The following is a 26,050-nucleotide window of genomic DNA, read 5'->3' on the forward strand; positions in this document are numbered from 1 at the left end:
CTTTGATAACTTGGCCCACTGTATGGCACCAGAATGTGTAAAGATTATACTAGTTTTTCAGTAGCTAGTTGGTATACTACTATGATCAGGAAAGAATTTGTCAGAATTTGTTGAAGGATTGATAGCTGAGAGTCTGGTATCTCCATTTCATAAATGGCTGCAGTCTAGAGTTATTAAAAAGCTCTTGCAATTAAAGTGTATTGATTGATGCAGAGATACCATGAACTGCCCACAAAAATGCTAGGTTCAAATGAAAGATTGATGGTTCTGGTGAGCGACAGATTTGGTGTCTGATGTGTACCGGCTGAGCATCTAATAGTAGGCAACCTGACAACATCTCACACTGCATGTTGAATACAGGAATGTACGATCTATTCCACCAGATGTCCAGAGCATCACTCTGTCTGTCTATTGGTATATCTGTAAATACAATAAACATGTGAATTTGTTATCAAAATAATGAGAAAATGTTTATTGATATGAAAAATAAGTTCATAAATGGGTACATCCAATTCTGGCATCAGCCAGATGAGGTTATGGATACGATGTGTTGTGTATACATCACAGTGCAGGACAGGAATAAAGGTTGTAGAGACATGTACAGATGCCATAAACGTTAATTTCTGGAATTTACTGAGGAATCCATGATGTCATCAGTATGATGATCCACTTGTGTACTAGATATGTTTTACGAAAGACACTGGTATTTTTAGGAAGGGCACTATGATAAGTAACTGCATGCATCCTATGAAGGAATGGTTCAAAGAACACAGCATAGACTTTTATAAACTTGAGTGCACCTCAGTTAAACAAGACCTCAATACACCAAACCTCTATCGCACCCGCTCTCAGTGTTACTGAACACATCTTTGTTTTTATGAAATTACTTGATTGCCTGATGTATCCTTTATTGACACTGAAGGCCAAGTTGCACAATGTTTGCCATACCTGAAATATCCCAGCAGTATGTATTGGTAACATTGCTACATGAATGATGATGAGCATAAAAAAAAAAGGAAGCTTGTGTTGTATTACATAGGAAATAATCGATGAATACTCCATGTGTTTTATAATAGATAGTTGATAAACAAACAATAGTTGTTGCATTTATTTTTTGTGATAAAATTTAAGGGAGCTTCCCTGTTGGGTGTGCATGCTGAAATCATATTGATCATTTGTAATTTTCTTTTTTTATGAACAGAGCTTCAGTACTACAAATTACCAGTTGTTTTGGCACAGATAGTGAAGGCAATATGCACTGAAACTAATTTGTCATTCTGGTTGGATCTTTGGAATATCTGGAATATCTGTTTAGTGTTAACTGGTCATCCATTTTATCATGTTATATTGACATATAAAAAGTTATTTCATAGGGGGCTACCAGTCACAAATTTTTGTTGATTTACTTGAATTATTTAATAAGGCATAGTGTTTCAAGTTGAAATCCTCATCTTCAGACTACAATAGCAATGCAAAAAACATTTAACAGAATTACTCATAGATATTAAAGTTGTTCTTTCCAGTCTTGGCTTGTGCTGTGGCCATCTTTGCTCACATGAAATGGTTGTCTTCTTGTCATCCATTGTTATGTTTGTTTGGATATTGTTAATCACTATTTATAAGCTTCTAAGAGATATTCAGTCATAACAGTCAACTCTACAACCATATTGTATGAAAAAAGATGGTCACAGCACAAGCAAAAGCTGTGAAGAACAATTTGTATTCTCCTCTTAAATGTTTTTTTCATTATCATTGTAGCCTGAAGATGAGGTTTGTACCTCAAAACCTGTTGCTTTATTAAATAATTTAAGTAAGTCAACAAAAATTGGTGGCTGGTAATGATTTCAGAAAAATCTTTTCTCATTTTTGAAGCAGTCACAGGTTGTTAATAGGGAGTATGGCTTTAAATTGTCATATTGACAACACACAAATTTGCCCACTCTTGATTTAAATGACACTCTGTGTCCTCTTTTTTCTGTTAATGCAGCTAGTAAGTGTGTCTACCTGGACTGATAACATAGGTTTTAACTATCTTATTCTGTGTATGCTTTAAAAAGGAATGAACACATTTGTTGACTGGAATAGGCTGTAAAATGTTTTGTTAAAGTATTAGGATTTTTAAAATATTTTTCATTAAACACATGTTTATTTTTATTTACTTCAACATGGTTGAATTTTATTTGGAAGTCTTGTTTATAAAACAATCTATAAAACGTGTTTAAAATTATTACTATGGGTAAGTAGTGACAAATTCAAATACTACGAAAATAAATAATTATGGACTATACTTGATATTTTTTGTTTTTGATTTTAAAACAGTTCTACTATCACTGCAGCAGTTTGCAAAAGTAACTATCAAGCTTCCACCTTCATATGTAAATGAAAAATAAATGTTGTCTGGATGGAAGAATTAATGCTTGCAAAACTTTTATGTTTCATTATTTTGGGATTAATGAAAATTCAATTTTTTATTTAAACTGTTTGTCACAACACAGAAATTAGTGTTTAGCACAGTGTATATTTGCACAAAATATTATGTTGTTTTCCTGCACTTTATCAATATTCCATTTACGTAGCTTATTTCTCACAAGACAGTGACAATTGTTTTCCACAAAATGTATGAGCCTACTTAATCAACCACTCTAATCTAGCACAGAGGATTTATAGCGACTGAATTACTTCTTTCCAGTTATTTGATGAAAACTAGCCAGAATTTTCATGGAGACTAAACTACACATAGTATTATTATGAAACTAACTAGAAGTCAATGAATTTATCTAGCCACCCATAATTTAATTGAAATTATAAAATGTCGTACATATTTGTATTATTTACCACTTACAAAATGAATGTAAGCTGTTTCTTTAAATTCTTGTGCTCTCATTTTGGTGTGTGGTTTTTAGATTTCATTGTTAAGGATATGACACTTAACTTTCCCTTTTATAAAAAAAGAGAGTTATTTGTACATGGTGATAATTTGCATCAAGCTTGATTGTATGCATTTAAGGGTGGAAAGAACAATAAACATTTACAATGTTGATTGTCAAACAAGACAGTCCTGTATTTATTATATGGTACTTTTCAATTTTGTCATAATTTATTTACAAAAATGAGAACCCAAGACATTTGAAACTTAGTAACATGGTTACATGGCCCTTAATATGGGAGGTAGCCCGTTTCTTGGATCACCAACATGTATCCTTCACAACTCTGGAACTAACACTTGCATCATAGAATGATTTACAGCAGGGGGCAGACAATTACTGAATGTTTTATATTTATGAATAAATAATAAACTGTTTCGTAATTTTTATGGTCATCATTGAGCATTATTTTCACTGCACATCTGTAAGTTTTTCATTTGAAAACTTTATATAGGTTCACACTTTAAATATTAGTGGTTCCACTTCACACCCCTCACAGTCCTAAAACAGCAAATAGGAACTAGTCATTCTCACAAAAATTTCAATTTATACCATTCACAGAATATTTTTGCATCATGTTTTTCAATAACTAATATCATGTTACACTTCCAATAATGAAGCTTAAACTTAAACACATCAGCTTTCAATTTAAACAAGCAACAATAGTGGGAACTATTTGGCATAAATCTGTAAAACTGGATAAACAATATACTGTTGCCTCAAATAATTGAAATGGCACATTGCAGACTTACAAAATTAGTAATATTTATCATATGCAAATAAATAAATTTCCTATCTATGCAAATGCAACATTTAATTTATTATGTCTATCCAGTTATGTATGTTTAGTCAATTATTGTTGTTTCTTTGGCACCTCGTGTTAAGAGTATAAGGTAATTGTCACTCATTCTACAGCTACTAAACAATACTGAAAAATGGGTGCAATTTAGGAAAATATAAGCCAGGAAAATCAGGAAGATTTTCACTGCAGTCATGCAGTATGGCTTGTATTTTGCAGTGGCTATGAATTGACTGCAGCATAAGCATCAGCTTAAAATCCAGACAGTAATAGATGTGGGAAAATCAACCATGTTACCAAAGAGAGCATTTTCCAAGAGCAAAATAAATGATTCATAATTGGTAATGAATCAAAAATTGCTGATAACAAAAACTTGAACTGCAAGAGTTAAGTGGAAAGTGTAAACAGAGAAAGATGAAAATGTCAGAGACACAAATCAGTAGTTTATATTCTCATTCTGAAACAGAACAAATCTAGGTAATACATGTAATAAATGTTTAGATGAAATAGAAGTTACTAACAAATTACATGAACAACAATCCAACCTGATAATAAAGCAGGAGTCAAAACCAAAAATGAACGTAGATTGGAGGGATATAAAATGTGACATAAGAGAGAAATACAGGTAGATGACAGAGGAAAGATACCACCATACTGTATCTGTTACTTCAATGCTGATTTCTCCTCCCTGATTTCTGTTCTTTCTCAACACTTCTGATGTGCTTTATAATTCTATTTCTTACTATTTATTCCCCTTCCTTGTTATCATTATCACATAATTCAGTTCCCACGTATTATACATGCGAACAAAGTTGACACTCTGTGCAGTGGCTTTTGGGAGTGACAGTATAGGCATTCCCAATTACAGTTGCTCCCATTAGCCACCACTCTGAGTGTCAACTTTGTTTGTGTGAATAATACTGTAAATCGTTTCTTCATCTACATACCAATAACACAAATGGTCAATGCTTACAATTGTTACAACAATCACTTTGAGAGAACTCATTTAGTCATTAGGCCTAATGCATCTCTTCAAGACAGTAGTATAAAAATAGTAGGTCAAAAACTCTAGCCAATCACAATTTATTGTGTTGATTTTGCTGATAGCTTTTAAGGCTTAGTATGCCACCTCCAAGAACATTTCATCATCAGCATCTACGAACCCAGGTTGTAAATAACACGCACCCAAAGCCTCTGAACATATAGTGTTAAATTACTGCAATAAATTGTAAATGGTTACAATTTTCAATCTATTATTAGTAAACTGTTGGATTCACATTTGAATCTCACCCTCTGTCACTGTTGTACCTACTAAATTTTTTACAGAGCACACAGTTCCAAATTTCTACTGTGTGTTTGTCTGTGTATGTCTGTGTGTCTGTGTGTGTGTGTGTGTGTGTGTGTGTGTGTGTGTGTGTAAGTGGGAACTAGCACATGGGAACAGTGAAATGATATAAGACTTTTTGTCACTCCCACGTCATCTCCGATATTATCAAGCATATGTGATCACATAGAACCAGGGTTACGAAGATATGTGTGTCATCACCAGTAAATGAATATAAATAAAGCATTTTGTGCAAATGTGTCATAGATAAAACTTATCTGTTGATCATTTGACAGAAGAAAAACCCATCTTGCATGCATGTTGTCTAATACATTATCATACAGTGTGGTTAACTCCAGCGCACTTTAGAGCCACCAATGTCCTAAGATGCTGGAGATCGTCTTGTTTCTTTAAAACTATCATCCCTTGAAAATGGAGTGAAAAATGTATAACGAGTATAAACATGAAAGTTATGTTGTCTGGCAAAATAGTATCCACTATAAAAAAGGGAAAAATTATGTAAGACATAGAACGTAAACTAAAATACTGTAGAATTACATACAAAGAAGAAAATGGGAGACTGCTGAGAATGATGATAAAGAGATGCACAGACCATTTGAAAATAACTCATTAAATGAAACCTTACAATGAGTTTATTGTGCCACTATTGATCTGACATTTGATGAAAGCTATTCTCTTCTCTGGCATTTTCCAAATCTTGTGGGGGAAGAAGAATCCATTAATTCTGAGGGACCAAGAGTAATTTTGACTCTCTTTATTGATGGTTAAAGATCTGGTAAATTTAAATGCTGTTTCAGAAAGAAGATCATTACTTTTGGATGTAACATGGTATTAGGAGATTCATCTAGTTCTCTTTCTTTCATTATCAGGTAAAATGACCTCATACATTGTAGAAAGAATACGTAACTTAGACCACATAATTCTTCGCCAAAATTTTCAGTATTGAACAGATTTTGTAGTTTATCCAGATGGCAGATCTTTATAGGTGGGTGATGCGCTAAGTTTAAAACAAATATTTCTGGAATAGCTTTTTTCATCTTATTGTAAAATTGAAAATAATTCTGACACTAAAACACAAAGTTAGCCCAATTTACAGTATTGTCTAGAATTTCAAAAGACAAACTGTTATATATTATCATTATTATTATCAACATCATCAGTTGCTTTATGCTATTGTATCATTAAATTTCAAAACATTGCTCAGTTTTTATACAGTCTACATTATTTAAATGATATCATGTATTTAATTACCTGCAAAATATTTAGCTCATTGTACAAAATTTCATTGTTCATCTTTAAACTTAGAACCTCTGAAATTTTCTTAAGTGACTTTCTGGTGTGTGTATGTGTGTGTGTGTGTGTGTGTGTGTGTGTGTGTAATAACATTAGTAATACTAAAAGTTTTTCATTGTTACTTTGAAATACATTTCAGTATTAATTGTGCTTAGGCTCTTATTACATTGAGTCATTATATTGTAAGGAAACATATAATAATTTAATAAAAAGCAAATGTGAGTCAGATACAGTTCATATAAGGTATTTAAATAAAATGTGGCAAAGGATAATTTGAGTGTTACTGAGAACAACAATGCAAGTTTTGGATATTCAATTTTTAGTAAATACATATTTATTATTTGCCAAAACTCACAGATTAACATTAACAGCCTTGGCATTAGTGGAAAACTGTTAAGATGTTTTAAACAACTGCTTCATTAAAGCCATTGCTCTTAGCATCCTTGATGAAAGTTAAGTTTTCAATAAAGGTATCAAAATTCTTTATGGGGCTCTCTGACACTGAACAAAGTGCAAGTGTTCTGTCCATGTGAAGTAAGATAATTTTAAAAAATCTGCTAAATGATTTGTTCACTTAAAAAAATTGCTCGCTTTTCAAGAATTTTGTTTTAGGAAACGTTTTTTTTTACTTGGATAGCAAACTGTTTCAGTTGGTATGTAATATGATAGTAAAAACATGTTGAATTTGTGAATTTCTTCTTCCATGCATTACACATGTTGATGACTGTGTTCCATCTTATATTCCTTCTTAGCTGAGAAAGTGTTCTGTAACATAAAACTATTCAGGGTTTATCTGAATATTATGTCCTCATAAACTGAATGTATCTTAATATGAGAAATAACTATAAATTTTGCTGAGTGATAGGCTGTGGGAGCTGTTGTCCAGGAAAGCTGCTAGTAATTCATTGTAAATGTTATTACAACACGTAAATGTTGTAATGACAGGTCCAGTCTATCACTGCAGAATTTACAGTATTTCTTTAAACCAGATATTTCAGTTTTGAATTATACTAGCACTATGAACATTTCCTATTGTCTTTTCTTTCTTTGCAAAATAATAATGTTAGCATCTTCTTTGCATTAAATATCACTAAAATGTCAGACTGTTGCACATAGTATTTGCCACACAGTATATTGGGGCACAGTTCATTGACAGAACAGGTATTCTGTTATTATAATATTTAATATAATTGCTTTATTTTGTGTTATAAAAATAAGCATCAATAAAACACTGTAAGATAACATTGTGTACCCTCTGATTTCATGCCACTCATTCATATGTCTTTTTACCTGTGTTAAGATGCAGTGCTCAGGACTTATAACACTCGGTTGTGTTTATATTAATCCAGAAACATTTGTGTGTGTGAGAAATAAATACTGCATTAACTGGAACAGCTTAATTCATTGATGTGTAATAATGAAACGAACTGCTGAAGTAGCAACAAAATTGGATTAAATGTAAGCTGCTCACAGGAAGAACATATAATTCTACATTATTGCATCCAGAATCTAACACTTTTCTCCTCTTCTTCTTTTAGAAAAACTGGAAGTTGTTAAAAACTGATTTAGCAGAAGTAGAAATCACCATTATAGACATAAGGTATATCAACAGAACCAGTGTTTATCAAGAAACAATCAAACAGAAGAATTTAGTAAGCATAATAATAATGATAAAACTATCACTGGAAAATATTACCAATTTGACAGGATGCAGAAGAGGAATAAACATTACCTGTTACGATATAGTGTAAATGCCACATGCTTTTCAAAAAGAAGCCAGCACCAAGCATTTAGCATCTGTAGATTTTCATTTTAATGAGGGCCTTCAGTACTTTCTCAGTTATGAAAAAATACCCAATGATTCATAGACAAAGAAATTGGGCAGTGTAATCATTTTGTTACAATACATAAATTTCTTTGAACCTCACCCTAAATAATCCTATCAGGGCTTTCTAATGATGAGAGAAATTCTTTTGAAGACAATATACAAAATGTGAAATTTTATACAGGATGAATCTGCATAAAAATATACAATAAAATTTTAAAAGTAATACAAAATTTTGATACTAAGAGAATTATCCACAACAGAAACTGTATGAAACTTACAGAAGATTTGTTACGTACATTTTTGGCAGTAAGTGGACATTATTCTTCAAACACGTAATCTGTCACCAAAACTTCCATTTTGCTTTGTACTGGTGAATTTCATTTTGCAGTATTCCATATGGATTCACTGCAGATATGAAGCACCTACAACTCCTAACATGGTGTTGTCTACATAATCTAATGTGCACTCAAAGTAATACGAAAGTAAAATGACTTGCGAATGACCTTCTACTATTCTTCCACAGCCACTGTCATTGTCAAATCACAGGGCACAACTTTGATTGGTGTATGTAACAACATGTTCTTTTATACTGTAGAGGGCTATTTACACTCTTTCCATTAATATATGTACAAAGATATAATGACATATCTTGATGTATAGAAGGCGATTTACATTGTGTAAGCATCCTCCACTTTAATTTTGAAGATAATATTCTAATTCCTTTTTGTAATAGGATGTAATTTGAGCACTCATTATTCCTTATTCAAAGGAAACATTTATGATTTCCATGTCATTGTTCCACTTTTCCAAAACACTCCCCTCTTCTTTTGATTATAAAAGAATGTTCTTAAACTAGGACCAAAACAACCATTAGGCCTATCATCTTACTAGCCACTCATCAACTCTAGGTTGCCACTTAATAACAACAAGTTCAACTGTACTCAGTTTGAATGGGTCATTCATTATGAGTTCATTTATTATCATATAGCATTTTATCTAATGAATTGTATCTTGATTTGGTGGTTGTAGTTTGAATAGTTTACCATCACTATTAAGTAACAGATTATCACTATATAGCTCATAGAGCATGCAGACTTCTTTCAACTGTTTACGATGTTCATTCACAGGAACATCTGTTGTACACTGCACTCAAAATACCTGACTGTCCTGATTTTGAGAACAGTCACAAAATAATAATGAGAAGGAAAATGAACTCTCTTAGAAGTCACTCATTTTCCTCGATAAATCTCAATTATTCTGTCCTGGTCCACATATTCAAATATATGTGGAGCATCCATCAGAATACCAATTGTACCTGCCGTGGTCACCAAGAAAAAGATATAAAGTTGCAGCCTATCGATGACCATTGCTACATACTTCCAGTCCTCCCGGATCTGAAAAACAAAGAAAGAAAGAAAAAAGACTCAAGATCATTTCACAATGAAAAGTTGAGTGAAAAATTATAACGGCTAAGTAAATGGAACATTATATTTCAAGTTCAGAATATGTACATCAATCAGTCATTAATAATCTGTTTATTGCAGATCTAGATTTCAACCAGTGTGTTACTATCATCGGTGTGGTAAAATGCAAATCAGATCATAATTACAACTTACCTATACATGTAGCCCCCACTAGACTATCATGTCAGTATTTCATTTCTCACTGATTGTGATCTGAAATACTGACATGGATAGTCTATTAGGGGCTCTTTGTAAAGGCAAACAATAATAATGATGTGACTTTCATGTTACTGCACAAATGATATCCTTCACAGTAGCTGCAACTGTATCTGCAATAAACAGGTTGCAAGTGACTGATTGCCAAACATTTTCTCAGCTTTAAACAAATGCAGTTGCTGAGCACATCCATTCCATTTGGAATTGGACCTGGCATTATATTTCTATGTTGGTGAGGTTAAACATGCCTATTTTCATCCTCTGATGAGACAAACAGATGGCACCTGCCAAGTTAATCAGTTTTGACACTTATCACATTTTACATTCATATCAGACATAGATTAAACAAATGCAAATCCCAAATTGGTGTGAAATACAACGTTAAACAACTGAATGGTACATGATGATAAAGACCCTCACTGACAACAATTCCTGCCTTGGGCAAATTAGTCAACAGTTACGATAAGGATTCTGGAGAAAAGCTAATTGAAAAAAGGGGAAACAATAAGTGATTACAAAATTAGATATTCTTGCAGCACAAATTTCTGTGGATTCTAAAATTTAAAATATATATATATATATATATATATATATGTTCACTTAGGGAAATGAATCTACTGTTAAGAATTATGACAAACTCTACAACATAAGAAACAATAACAACTATAATAAAAAATAGGGTAATATAGATCTCAGAAAATATTTTTAATCCTTAGAAAAATATTATGCCACAGCAGCAGTTTTTGAAGTGTGTGGAGCTCACTGTATGCAAAACGAACAATAAAGTTTGAAGGCAACAGTTCAGCATTTGTTTTTTTCTTTGATCTCCAGTTTAGTCAGTAGTTACTGTCAAAGTATTCTGCTTGTAGGAATGAACTTGGAACCACTTGTGGCAATAACAAGCAACGGCATGTGAATGTCAAAAGAGCCAGTGTGACGTTTCCAGAGAAAGTACAGTATTTCAAAAGTTGCTACCTTCATTTGCTTGGTTGACAAATTAAAATTTCTGTGAATTTTGTGATCTACAGATTTTATTTTGATGAAGTAACTCTACAAAACCCTTACAGTGTGGTTGTTATACATATGAATTATTTAGTTTCTTGTTTGTCTGTCTTGTCATTTGTAATCTGCAGAAAAGTAGTGGTAGCTCCACAAATACTGGATTGCATGGAAAATGACACATAACATTTTATTTTGTTTCAGCATCATCCATATGTCATCTGATTTGCTGTGTGCATAAAAACCCAATCCTATACAACTAAATGACATTTAAAGTATATTATTTGAGAGAGAGAGAAATATAAGATTCCTAAGTTTAGTATTACAATAAACAGAACAATTACACAGGTAAAACTGTGAAATGAAGTTTCTACAGCACTATACACTTTCTCTGCATTTGGTAGGCTAAATGAAACATCAGTGTACTGTAGTTTAGCAGATGTTTATTGTCAGTGGAGAACACTCATATAATGTAAACTGAATGTGTGACTTCTCTACTGTAGAGTAGATGTTCACTGTGATGGCTGTCAACTTCTTCACATAATGGAATTATGAGCCATGTTTTCTCTGACTTCCTGTAAGGTTCTGTAATCCTTCTGACAGAATCAAACACTAAAGATACACCCAGTAAGCTCTGGTACTATTTCTGCTGGTGCTGAATACACAAGAAACTTCACATAACACCACAGGAGAAAGTCAAAAGCAGTGATGTCAGCAGAATGCACAGTCCAAAGAACTGGGCAGCCCTTTCCAATTACTCTCTGCCTGAAGTTGTCTGTGAGACATGCTCTGGCCTCCCAATAGAAGTGCACTGAAGGAATAGTGTTCTAAAACTACAAAATAGTGCACAGTTGCAAGGGAATGTCCTCCAGAAGTTCAGGCAAAGCATTGTCTAGAAAGTTCATATACCATGCACCATTCAAAATTTCAGCCCATATTCTCACTGAGAATCTCATGTAGTAAATTCTCATAGAGACAGTGAGTGCATGGGTTATTCAGAATTTGATAATGACTGTGGAAACTTTATATCACATTTCCAGCTATAGTTTTCTTATACCAAAATATTCATAATTTCATCCTCTTTAATCACCCAGATTTTTAAAATGTGTATGATAGTCCTCTACATCTGCAGAAAGAGAAAATGTTATACTTATGTTGTACTTACAATGACATGCAGGCGTCAGTTTCATGGACCCGTACAATGATTGCACTGAACATCCCCTATTCCTTTCAAGAACTGTCCATTAAAATTTTTGGGGGCATGATGTATGTAAGAAGTGACTGCTGAGCTTCATAACTGTAAAGTCATTTCATTCAATAAAGCTTTAATGCACCTGTCAAAGATTATCATTGATGAATGATGTCACACTTTTTATCAGGGGCAATTGCATTACCATCAGAAAATTTCCTGCACCAACAACACAATATCTGCCTGTTCATAATGTCCAACTACTATCCTAAACAGGGCTAATACTGATTTTTCATCAGCATTATTTGCTGTTTGCTTGAAATCTTCATCATAGAACTGTACTCATAGATGGCTGGAGACAGCACCACAAACAACAAACTTGCTTGCTGCAATGGTAATACTGCAAGTGACTAAGAAATGTCAACTGTATGAGACAACTGACACCTATCTCCTGAATTCCTCATACATGCCCCTTTGTAGTGTGCGGCCTCTCATCTTTTGCTGCTGTGGGAAATTTGCTTAATATAAAAATTAACGTTATGTAGGATTTAAATTCACAAATACAGATATTCTGAAAACTCATAAAAGGAGTTGCTGATGAAAGATTCGTTTTTAATGTCTGGGGATTTTTAATTTCCTACCTGATGTCTGTCAGAGTAGTAGTAACTTGTTATAAACTTTTGCACCAAAATATAAAACTTCATTAAGACACTTGTATAGTGATGTATAGTCAATGTGGATACTGTTTTTTCTTCTAGTATTATGGTTACAACACACACTATAGTTTTACGCACAAATTTCATTATACATTATGTGTATTGGCATGTAACCACAAGAATCACTAGGTTCCTGAAGGAGTATCTGCAAGATATTTGGCTAGCAACTTTGTACAATACACTTTCTGTGCACTTTAATAGAATAAATTCTGTTTTGACCCTAGCAGCATTGCCCCAAAAGGTACTGACATAGGACTGCACTGTGTGATGATATGCAAAGTATGTAAGCAATCTCATCTGCATATCAGTGGAATGAGTAAGAATTCTGTGTGCTAGGCAGGTAAACTGAACTTTTTAGTTAACTTATCAGTATGCTATGGACAATGAAGCCTCATCCAAAGTGTGCCCTTTGATCTCTAATACTGGTATTTATAAGTAATTTTGATTTGTTTGAAACTGCATAATATGAATCTTTGTAAGATTAAGTGTTAAACTGTTTGCTGTGGATCAGTTGTGCAAATACCAGTACCCCATTATTCTCATAACTGTGTCTGGTATTGATTTGTTTGAGCCTATAAGCATTACCATACTGTCATCAGGAAAATTCTCAGTTTATTAAAGCTCTCCAATGTCTTAGGTAAATAATTTATGTTGGTGAAGAAAAGTAGTGGACCACATAGCAAATCTTATAGGACTCCGTATTTAATGCTTCCTCACTTTGAGTTTAGTATCCTTCCTGTTGTATCATTTGTTAGTGTGACCACTGTATTCTCTGTTGTTGAGATGTGACTCCAAATATGGGGTATGTCTTTAATGTTCATGTGGTCCACAGCTCTAATGATTCCTTTGATTATATATAAAAACAAAGATGAGGTGACTTACCGAACAAAAGCGCTGGCAGGTCGATAGACACACAAACAAACACAAACATACACACAAAATTCAAGCTTTCGCAACAAACTGTTGCCTCATCAGGAAAGAGGGAAGGAGAGGGGAAAACGAAAGGAAGTGGGTTTTAAGGGAGAGGGTAAGGAGTCATTCCAATCCCGGGAGCGGAAAGACTTACCTTAGGGGGAAAAAAGGACAGGTATACACTCGCACACATGCACATATCCATCCACACATACAGATGTCTGCTTGTGTCTGTATGTGTGGATGGATATGTGCGTGTGTGCGAGTGTATACCTGTCCTTTTTTCCCCCTAAGGTAAGTCTTTCCGCTCCCGGGATTGGAATGACTCCTTACCCTCTCCCTTAAAACCCACTTCCTTTTGTCTTCCTCTCTCCTTCCCTCTTTCCTGATGAGGCAACAGTTTGTTGCGAAAGCTTGAATTTTGTGTGTATGTTTGTGTTTGTTTGTGTGTCTATCGACCTGCCAGCGCTTTCGTTCGGTAAGTCACCTCATCTTTGTTTTTATATATAATTTTTTCCCACGTGGAATGTTTCCTTCTATTATATTGATTCCTTTGATTACTACTACAGGTGGCACAGAACCATAATATAGCCCCCACGGGCCTGTGTTTATGGTTTGCTGAATGTTTTTAGCAGTCATTCACCTGTATATCAGGGTATCCACACATGGACACTGTCCTGGTTAATCTAACCTGGTGATATGTTACCACTGATTGACATTTCAGCCTTGATGGTCCTGTAACCATTGCAATCAAACAACAGTGTGCACCATTTTGTGTGCTCCAAAACACTTTTGCCTGTCCCAGCATTATACTCTGTTGTCAGATATGCCACAGATCCCTGACTAACCAAGTTTACAAAGTGGGCAAGCCTCCAATCTCTACACTCTGTCATGAGGCATAGATGTCTTACACCTAGAGCCTGTGTTGAATTACTTTATAGTTGACACTTCATGGGCTGGAGCTGTTTTCCTCTAATGAGAGCATTCAACATCATACCTGAACTGTTTGTTGTTGCCAAACTGCCACACCAAATGCTCAGAAGACTTCTATTGTTTGGTTAGTGCTGTGTAGGGCTATCAAATATGTGTATTCTGTTACCATTGTTTTGCATGTGTGTATCATGTGGTTTATCATGTTTGATGAAATCTGTAAGAAAAGGGGCTGACGCAGGGATCCAGAATGCAAACACATCAGATAAGAAAGCCAGGCAAAGAATTGCTTTTAAAGGACAATTGTGACAAATAGTGTACAGTGTGCAGAAATAGTTTGAGAGGGAGGCAGAAAATGGGGGGCCTCCCTTACCAGTTTCTAAAGAAGTCATGTGAACATAAGCTGTGGTAAAGGTTAGTTAACCAACTGTATTTTGCATTAGTAAAGAGAAATTTGAGAATGAAAGAAGTGAAGCAGGACTGTCTTGTCTTCAAGTGCAGGGCAAGAAAAGAAGTTTGCCAAAACACGTAACAGATCTGGATACTTTTGCCAAGACCCTATCCGGTGTCATGTATACAATTATTATCATAAAAGAGATTGGCCTGTGTTAGATAGCTTCCTACAACACTGTGTGAGACTGAAATTTCTGAAGGCAACAGATCATCATTGCAACTGGTTCTGCAGAGTCACCACTTTAAATACAAAAATATTGTAGGCCACAACATCTCAGTGGTATGAGAAGACATAAGCACATGGGATGCAGATTTTTGCATGAAATGAAAGATATTAATTTCGAGGACATCGCTTGGATCGATGAAACATGGGTGAATGCATGTGATACTGTTATGAAAGTTGGAGTGATGAGAAAGGAGAAGATATGGCATTCCCCATTGGTAAAGGTGGCAGAATTATTCTAGTGAGTTCTGGTACCTATCACAACTTTATTACCAGCTGTCAACTATTTTTCAGGTCCACTGACAGTTTGACATTATTCCTCATTTGGGTGTTGGCAGAGCTTCATGAGACAGACACGCAGCGCTAATGCGCACTCTTCATGTTATTAGTTTGTCTTTGGGCATAACATCTCCCTAATTTAATTTTTGTAGTAATCTTTTATAAAGAAAAGAATTTTTAAAGGACTATGCAGTAGTCATAATAATCACTTTATGGAGATCAATAGAGCATTCTCTATGGCATTGTTTTCTTCTTTAATTTGGAAACATGTACTGTGTATGTAGTGGCTACGAAATACATATCGGCTTTGTCACATTATTTACATTAATTATCTGAATATATCATTGCAGTACAGACATAATTACTTCACGGGTTTCAATAACATTGTTGCTAATTGTGTTTGATGATATTACAGCACTAAATTTTAAGTATTTAAATGACCTGCCTGTTGCCAGAAATCTCAGTTAGTCTACACATAATCTCATCGACTGCGATTGACTCTCTCATTGAGGAATTTTGCTTTTCTGTTTTATGTCATATCAATATTAATAATTGATGTGTAGGCCTGTTAACAGCACTTGCAAAGTGGCGTACCGCGTGTTGTCTGTAACAGTGCTGCAACTGGTGGCAATTTGGCAACACTGTCACTGCAAGTGACAGACATCAACTATCAGGTAATTTTAAAAGGACTATGGTTCATGGTTTCACATCCTTCATCCAGTTTCCATAAATGCTCACATCATTACTAGGATGATACCCCATTCATCTCTGCTGCACTTACATAGTTTCCACAGTGATCACAGGTCCACAATGCTCCCAGTGGCAGTGGCCAAACTATTTTGGCTTATCCGTTTATGGTGCAGACACCATAACATGACACATGGACACAATTGTAAAAAAATGAGAATTCAGACTCCCAAGGGGAGAGGAGCAGTGTGGTGAACAAGGCCACCAACATCTTTCAGGGATGAAAGTCTATACTCACATTCTGCATTTATGTGAAAGCAGAACTGACAAATTTTCATAGGGATTGCCTCTTCTGGTACTGTGTAGTATGTATTGGAACCCTGTGATTAGTTTCTTCAGTCATTTCAAGATAATGAAACAAAACAATGAGCAACCACAACCCAAAGCAAAACAGAGCACACAAAGTATTTGGTAATGGCTCTGTACAATTGTTTGCAGAAGCTGGCAGTGTCATAAACATGATATTTCAGGTCTGACTTCTGCAGTATACTAAGCAGCCATGGTTCAGTGCACCCACCATGTAAAATTGTCATGTTAAAGTGTGTTCATAGTATGCAATCTCATCATTATCAGGAAATGTATCCTTTAATGTTTATTTTCAAAAACAAAAAATTACTTTCCCTGCATATTATAGTTTGTTAGAACAAAAACTGATAATGGATGAGAGAATTGGTTAGATATAATTTTTGTTCGATGGGTGTGATATTAGTGGATCATCAGTGATATAGAACATGTCGTAGAAGCAAAAATGCGGAATCCAAATTTTGCAAAAGAACAGAAATGCTTTTTTTCTCACAGATCCTAAAGCACTTCATCTTAAAGAATGTGGAATAAGTAAAAAATCTGAAATATATTTTCATTTAAAAGTTAATGCCCAATTTGTTATAGAGATCTAAATTTTTGTTTTAAGTACATATGGTAATTCTTAGGCAACTGTAGTTACATGCCATCAAACAAAAAGTAGTTCATAACATTTACTTACATAGACCTCTTCACTCCACTGAAAATGTGCAGAGGTCAGATTATATGTAACAATCACATTATTCGATATCATCAATAGTGTATATATCTGTTAGTCTACAAATACATTCATCAACAAAGTGGATGGAGCTGGGCATCAATCCTTTTGGCTCCTTTTAAATATAATTGTAATTTATTAACAGCTAAACTATTTATGGTTGTTGGCAAGTTATTGAAAATATATCTTTCTGAGTAACAGAAACATTTCTGGACTAAAGTAAGGGACTTTAAATTTTTATGTAGATTACAGTCAACTTTGTTTCTTGTTATGTGGATAATAAGACTATTCAATTGTTGAATTTAGATAAAAAGACAATTTTTAGAAAAAGAAGCTGGTATGGTATTGGAAGTCTTTAATATTCTTCTGAACTTGTAGGGATTATGGTTTGCTCTGTGTTGGATAGGAGCTTGATGAAAAATTCAGTACCAAATTACATAGATCCAATCTGAACCCTAAACAAGAAGCAAAGCCTGCAATAAAATTATTTCTATATTCTGTGGTTGTGCATATGACTCTTCAGCTGAAACTGATTTATATTGTCAGCAACAAAAACTGTTAAAGAGTAAATGTACTGATGAGTGTGTAAGGATTCTAATATCCTGAAAAGACCTCTGCAAGATTCGCTGTTATCTGCTTTACAGAATATCACTAATGCTTGCTTCTGCTCAGCGGTTACTTTACTTGCTTTTAACTGCACTGTAATCCCATAGGGCAACAAGAAATGAGCACTATGTGAAATAAGCTTGTCTTTAGATCACCAAACTGCAAATGCTTCTATGGGTATACAAATAGGAAAAACTATGTAGACTAATTCATTGCTGGCCACTGTGGCCGAGCTGTTCTAGACGCTTCAGTCCGGAACCGCGCTGCTGCTATAGTCACAGGTTCGAATCCTGCCTCAGGCATGGATGTGTGTGATGTCCTTAGGTTAGTTAGGTTTCAGTAGTTCTAAGTCTAGGGGACTGATGACCTCTAAGTCCCATAATGCATAGAGCCATTTGAACCATTTTTTGAACTAATTCATTTTCAGCTCCTCATTTTTAATTTTAATGATGTTTCATAATGACAGATAATGACTTTTATGATTGTATTTCAATATATTTTTCAGTGATGAAGATAACAATGCTCGTTGGACTCACATTTTGACTTTATAATTGCACAATTCATCACAAACAGACAGTTTCTTGATCTAACCAGCATAGTGAAAGCTTCTAAAATAAGTAGGCTATTTGATTTTTTTTCAGGAAAGTCCAATAAAAATTTGCAGCAACTCAATGTGGCATGGACTCAACAAATTGCTGGAAGTTCCATGTAGAAAATTTGAGTCATACTGCTTCGGCAGCCATCCATAATTGTTGGAGTGTTGCCAGTGCAGGAGGTTGAGCATGATTATGTCCCATAAATGTTCAATTGCTTTCATAATGATCAATATGGGTGACCAAATCATTCCCTCAAACTGTCCAGGATGTTCTTCAAACCAATCACGAACAATTGTGTCACAGAGACTGGTGCTTTGGCATTCATAAAAATTGCTTCGTTGTTTGGGAATATGAAGTCCTTGTATGTCTGCATGTGATCTCTAATTGCCTGAACGTAACCACTTCCAGTCAATGATCAGTTCAGTTGGACAAGAGGACCCAGTCTATTGCATGTAAACACAGCCCGCACCGTTATGGCTTGACCACCGGCTTACTCAATGCCTTGTTGAGAACTTGGGTCCCTTGCTTTGTGGGGTCTGCACCTTATTTGAACCCTACCATTAGCTCTTACCAACTGAAACTGGAACTCATCTGACCAGGCCACAGTTTTCCAGTCGTCTAGGGTCTAACCGACACGGTCGTAAGCCCCGGAGAGGTACTGCTGTCGATGTTGTGCTGTTTAGCAAAGGCACTCATCTCAGTCATCTGCTACTATAGCCCATTAATGCCAATTTCACCATACTGTCCGAACAGATACATTCATCGTACGATCCACACTGATTCCTGTGGTTATCTCATGCACTGTTGGTTGTCTGTTAACACTGACAACTACAGGCACATGTTGCTGCTCTCAGTCGTTAAATGAAGGCCGTCGGCCACTAACTTGTCTGTGGTAAGAGTTAATGCCTGAAATGTGGTATTTTCACTGCGCTTTTGACATTATGGACCTCGGAATAATGAATTCTCTATCGTTTTCCGGAATCGAATGTCTCATGCTTCTAGCTCTAACTACCATTCTGCATTCAAAGTCTGCAAATTCCCTTCGTGCAGCCATAATCGCGTTGGAAACCTTTTCACAAGAATCATGTCAGTACAAACGACAGCTCTGTCAATGTACCATCCTTTTAGATCTTGTGTACGCAGTAGTACCGCATATCGTTATCCTATGACTTTGTCACCTCAGTGTACAAAGTGAGCCATTTTTGCAGCCTAAGAACTTAGTAACCACCTCTTTGAATGATACCTACACTTCCACTCATTATTTTTGATTCGAAGTTGGAATCGAACATATCTACATCTATACCTGAAAACTGCTGTGAAGTGGACAGCGGAGGTGATATTCTTGTGTATTCCTAGATTCTTCATGAAAAGCTGGTTCCTGAAACTTTATGAGTGTGCTTTCTCAGGACAGTCCGTGTCTATCTTCAGGTGTCTGGCAGTTCAGTTTCTTCACCATCGCCATGACACTCTCCCGAGGGTCATTAAAACCTTTGACCATACGTGCTGCCCTTCTCTGCAAACATTCAACATAAGCTGGTAGTCCTACCTGGTACAGGTCCCACACACTTGAGCTATATTCTAGGAAGGGTCACACGGATGTTTTGTAAGTAATGTCCTTTGTACACTGTCTGTATTTCCATAGTTTTCTGCTACTGAACTGAAGTCTACCAACCACTTTAATTACGACTGCGCCTATTGCGATCGTTGTTGTTGTTGTGGTCTTCAGTCCTGAGATGGGTTTGATGCAGCTCTTCATGCTACTCTATCCTGTGCAAGCTTCTTCATCTCCCAGTACCTACTTCAATCTACATCCTTCTGAATCCGCTTAGTATATTCATCACTTGGTCTCCCTCTACGATTTTTATCCTCCACGCTGCCCTCCAATACTAAATTGGTGATCCCTTGATGCCTCAGAATATGCCCTACCAACCGATCTCTTCTTCTAGTCAAGTTGCGCCACAAACTCGTCTTCTCCCCAATTCTATTCAATACCTCCTCATTAGTTATGTGATCTACCCACCTAATCTTCAGCATTCTTCTGTAGCACCACATTTCGAAAGCTTCTATTTTCTTCTTGTCCAAACTATTTATCGTCCATATTTGACTTCCACACATGGCTACACTCTATACAAATACTTTCAGAAACGACTTCCTGACACTTAAATCTATACTCGATGTTAACAAGTTTCTCTTCTTCAGAAATCCCTTCCCCTGCCATTGCCAGTCTACATTTTATATCCTCTCTACTTCGACCATCATCAGTTATTTTGCTCCCCAAATAGCAAAATTCCTTTACTACTTTAAGTGTCTCATTTCCTAATCTAATTCCCTCAGCATCGCCCGACTTAACTGACTACATTCCATTTTCCTCGTTTTTCTTTTATTGATGTTCATCTTATATCCTCCTTTCAAGACACTGGTCATTCCATTCAACTGCTCTTCCAAGTCCTTTGCTGTCTCTGACAGAATTACAATGTCATCGGCGCACCTCAAAGTTTTTATTTCTTCTCCTTGGATTTTAATCCCTACTCCGAATTTTTCTTTTGTTTCCTTTACTGCTTTTTCGATAACATCGATACAGGCTATAACCCTGTCTCACTCCCTTCCCAACCACTGCTTCCCTTTCATGCCCATCGACTCTTATAACTGCCATCTGTTTTCTGTACAAACTGTAAATAGCCTTTCGCTCCCTGTATTTTACCCCTGCCACCTTCAGAATTTGAAAGAGAGTATTCCAGACAACACTGTCAAAAACTTTGCGATCGTACCATTTCATATCCATATAAACAGTTACACTCAGGCATTTATATGAATTTACCGATTCCAACTGATAGTTTAGTCATCAGTGAAGTGCACGATTTCTCGCAGAGATACTTAAATCATTTCCCGATTTGGGTAAGGCTTTCAGAAACTGTTTCTTTAGGGCCCACTTAATGCACAGAGGTGATAACAACATTTTTTTCGAATCCACGAGGTTCTTACATGAAGCCTTTTTCTCTCCACGCGTCAAAGATTTTCTTGAAGGCCGGTATAATTCCACATACATAAGAAATTATCGAGTACAGTCTGATAGCGTACGAAATATCATAAAAATGTCTGCTTCCGTATCACTCGTGGACACCTGTCACTAAGTAGTAAAGAGAGCTGACAGAGAAAGTTATAGTAGAAAGCTGTGAGGGAAAGCTGTGTGGGAGGGTCGGTTGTGTGCGGACAGCACCGCATGAGCGGTATCGATTCAATGACAAACCATAGCTATTAACGGGAAAATAATTTTTAAGGCAGTTTTTTTACGAGATTTATTACTGTATGATCGGAGTGGCGGCATTTGTAGAAGATTTTATGAATGGGCATCATCGCAACAAACTAAATCAAGGGCCAGGAGATGTTGCAGTTATTACCGGTGGTGCACGAAGAATCGGAGTGGAAGTGGTGAAGAATTTACTGAAATGTGATATGCATGTGATTATTGGGTGCAGAAATACAAAAGCCGGAGACAAAACAGCTGAAAAGATCGGTTCATTAGGTGTCTCTAGTGATTCTGCATCATGTCTTACACTGGACATGGCTTCTTTTCGACCAGTTAAGGAATTTGCCGCAAATGTAACCGCAAAACATTCAGCTTTACGTCTTCTTACGGTGTTAACAAGGCTGGCATTGTTCGTGCCGTTCTCACTTACAGAAAGTGGATGTGAGCCACACTTCTCGGTCGATTTCTTCGGCCACTACTTGCTGACTCACCTGCTGTTGTCACGTTGAAGGTAGGTGGGCACTCGAGAAACGTCAATACACGCGTCATGAAACATCTCTGCCGCTGCACTCGTGGTGGGGAACATAAGCTTCAACGACTTAAACAGGAAGGACATGTACCTCGCAAGCGATTCCCAGAGCAAACTGGCTTGGGTTCTGTTCACCAAAAAACTGGAGTCTTTGCTGAGAGAAAGCGATTCTCATGTTCAATTGCACGCCGTTCATCCTGGGATAGTCAATACAGACCTTTTTAATGACACCACGTTGAAAACTATATTTCTGTGAGTGTCTCCACTTTTGTTCAAGACTCCTGCGGAAGGAGCAATAACAATTACGCACGCTTGCCTGTACCATCCCTGGAGGGGTAAGGTGGGAATAATGTCAGCAACAGCCGTGTAATAACCAACAGCCCAGAACTTCCGTAGTTAAAAAGATTGACAGTGATACTGTAGTGCAGGTTTTCAGCTGATAATTTTTTAATTTTGGTTAAAGAAAGGAGCTTATAGCTGAGTGGTCAGCGCGGCAGAATGACATGAAAAGGGCCCGGTCTCGAGTCCCAGCTGGGTCGGAGATTTTGGATTCATTGGGACTGGAGTTGTGTTGTCTCCATCATCATTTCATCCTCATCGGCACGCAAGTCGCCGAAATGGCGCCAACTAAAAGGACCTGCACCGGGCGACCAGCAGCCACAAGCACATTTCATTTCATCATAAAAATCACTAAAAAGGAGCTTTTTAAAAATTGTAAGTGTTAATTGTAAAAAAAAAAAAAATTGGTGGGTGACACGGGTATTTCGATATCAGAATATGATTCAGTACGTAGACTACAAGAGTAATCAAATTTCCAGGGCCGTTGCCAGGTATCTTGCCGTTCTAGGCGAGAATTGTAGAACTGCGCTTGCTAGTTTTTACTACCATATCAGTATCCCCGACAGCCCCCGCCCCCTTTCCTTTCTTTTCTTCTTCTTCTTTTTCCCTCCTCCACCTCCAAAACCACCACCATCACCAACAACAACAACATCCAACGGCACATCAGTGCCAATCTGCTATTATACTTTCAATCATTAAACTAAGGTGATCAGACTTTCTTATTTTCTGAGGACAATTCTCAATTTTCGTGCTTTGTCCTCAATTCCTTTAAAGGTGATTAAGGACAACAAATCTCAATCTTATTTTTGTTTTAAATTTTTGAAATTTCCCAAAATAACTGAAATAGAATGAATGTACTTTTGAAAACGTTCCATGTTTTAATTTCTCCTCTTTTTCATTTTTTCTCCTCTTTTTCATGTTTTCTCCGCATTTGCTGTTTTTTCGCTGTTTGAATTGAAATTAGTTTTTTTCTTCCCTTTGGCGCCCCTAAAATTTTTACACCCTAGGTGGGCACCTACTCTTCCGTACATGGGGGCAAGGGGTGGCTCACCCTATCACTTCCTAGCTCTCACAGGTAAAGAAAAAAAATCATTGTAGTCAGGTGTTTTTCTTTCAAGACAGTGATTTAAAAGTCGGTATAACGCAAGTTGTCAACATGGTCGGGTCTGGAACTTTCTTAATGGCTACTTACAAGTCGCCATTCGTCTTCCTAAATATTGAAAATACCCCATACCCCAGATCTGGGACCCCTCCACCTATAAACTGTAGTATGGGCGTCCTTGCTTCAAGAGGGTGCCTTTATATCAAGCTGAGGATAGTGATCGCATTCACTCAGCTATCCAGGAGGCTGCATCCGGAAAGATAAAAAGTGTCTCCGTTCACGTGACTGTAAACGTAAATGGTTGGTCTGGTGAGCTCTAGGCCTCTACAACTATTGGATTTATTGATTACTGAATCATTTGGAGAAAAGAGAACCACTTGCATAAATATCAAGAGCTCAGATGGAAACCCAGTTCTAAGCAAAGAAGGGAAAGCAGAAAGGTGGAAGGAGTATATAGAGGGTCTATACAAGGCCGGTGTAGTTGAGGACAATATTATGGAAATGAAAGAGGATGTAGATGAAGATGAAATAGGAGATATGATACTGCGTGAAGTGTTTGACAGAGCACTGAAAGACCTAAGTCGAAACAAGGCCCCAGGAGTAGACAACATTCCATTAGAAATACTGAAAGTCTTGGGAGAGCCAGTCCTGACAAAGCTGTACCATCTGGTGAGCAAGATGTATGAGACAGCGAAATACCTTCAGACTTCAAGAAGAATATAATAATTTCAATCCCAAAGAAAGCAGGTGTTGACAGATGTGGAAATTACCGAACCATCAGTTTAATAAGTCACGGTTGCAAAATACTAACACGAATTCTTTACAGATGAATGTAAAAACTGGTAGAAGCCGACCTCGGGGAAGATCAGTTTGGATTCCGAAGAAATATTGGAACACGTGAGCCAATACTGACCCTACGAATTATCTTAGAAAATAGAGTAAGGAAAGGCAAACCTACGTTTCTAGAATTTGTACACTTAGAGAAAGCTTTTGACAATGTTGACTGGAATACTCTCTTTCAAATTCTGTAGGTGGCAGGGGTAAAATACAGGGAGCGGAAGGCTATTTTCAATTTATACAGAAACCAGATGGCAGTTACAAGAGTCGATGGGCATGAAAGGGAAACAGTGGTTGGGAAGGGAGAGGGTTGTAGCCTATCCCCGATGTTACCCAATCTGTATATTGAGCAAGCAGTAAAGGAAACAAAAGAAAATTTCGGAGTAGGTATTAAAATCCATGGAGAAGAAATAAAAACTTTGAGGTTTGCCGATGACATTGTAATTCTGTCAGAGACAGCAAAGGACCTGGAAGAGCAGCTGAACGGAGTGGACAGTGTCTTGAAAGGAGGGTATAAGATGAACATCAACAAAAGCAAAACGAGGATACGAGGATAATGGAATCTAGTCGAATTAAATCGGGTGATGCTGCGGGAATTAGATTAGGAAATGAGAAGCTTAGTGTAGTAAATGAGTTTTGCTATTTGGGGAGCAAAATAACTGATGATGGTCGAAGTAGAGAGGATATAAAATGTAGACTGGCAGTGGTAAGGAAAGCGTTTCTGAAGAAGATAAATTTGTTAACATCGAGTATAGATTTAAGTGTCAGGAAGTCGTTTCTGCAAGTATTTGTATGGAGTGTGGCGATGTATGGAAGTGAAACGTGGGCGATAAATGGTTTAGACAAGAAGAGAATAGAAGCTTTCGAAATGTGGTGCTACAGAAGAATGCTGAAGAATAGATGGGTAGATCACATAACTAATGAGGAGGTATTGAATAGAACTGGAGAGGAGAGGAATTTGTGGTGCAACTTGACTAGAAGAAGAGATCGGTTGGTAGGGCATATTCTGAGGCAACAAGGGATCACCAATTTAGTATTGGAGGGCAGCGCGGCGGTTAAAAATCGGAGAGGGAGACCAAGAGATGAATACACTAAGCAGATTTAGAAGGATGTGGGTTGCAGTAGTTACTGGGAGATGAACAAGCTTGCACAGGATAGAGTAGCATGAAGAGCTGGATCAAACCAGTCTCTGGACTGAAGATCACAACAACAACAACAACGAATCATTTTGGTCACTATTGAGAAAAAAAATACTACATAAAAAATATTAAGATCTCGTTACACTTCGCTGGACCTGTCAAATTACTGGGGCATTGTCTCCCTAAGAAATCGTATAAAAACCCTTGATCACATCTGATCCTGGTGATTTCAGCAGTTGGAGATTTTGGAGGGCAAAAGTGACGCTGTACTACGTCAAACGGGTGTTCATATTATTTAGTCCAGTTGCCGCAGCTGTGCTG

At 36.5% G+C, this 26,050-nt stretch overlaps 1 protein-coding gene across 2 annotated transcripts in view; it reads right to left on the minus strand.

The window, feature by feature from the left end:
• Positions 1-6,633: 6,633 nt before the first annotated feature.
• Positions 6,634-26,050, minus strand: part of LOC124615805 (acetylcholine receptor subunit beta-like 1) — an 882,018-nt gene continuing 862,601 nt past the window's right edge. For both annotated transcript variants that reach the window (XM_047143944.1, XM_047143943.1), the window contains one exon: positions 6,634-9,583. In XM_047143944.1, the coding sequence (XP_046999900.1) occupies positions 9,419-9,583 (165 nt within the window). In that variant the 3' untranslated portion in view covers positions 6,634-9,418. The remainder of the gene's footprint in view (positions 9,584-26,050) is intronic.

Source organism: Schistocerca americana, chromosome 5 (genome assembly GCF_021461395.2).
Source record: "Schistocerca americana isolate TAMUIC-IGC-003095 chromosome 5, iqSchAmer2.1, whole genome shotgun sequence".
NCBI classification, from domain to species: domain Eukaryota; kingdom Metazoa; phylum Arthropoda; class Insecta; order Orthoptera; family Acrididae; genus Schistocerca; species Schistocerca americana.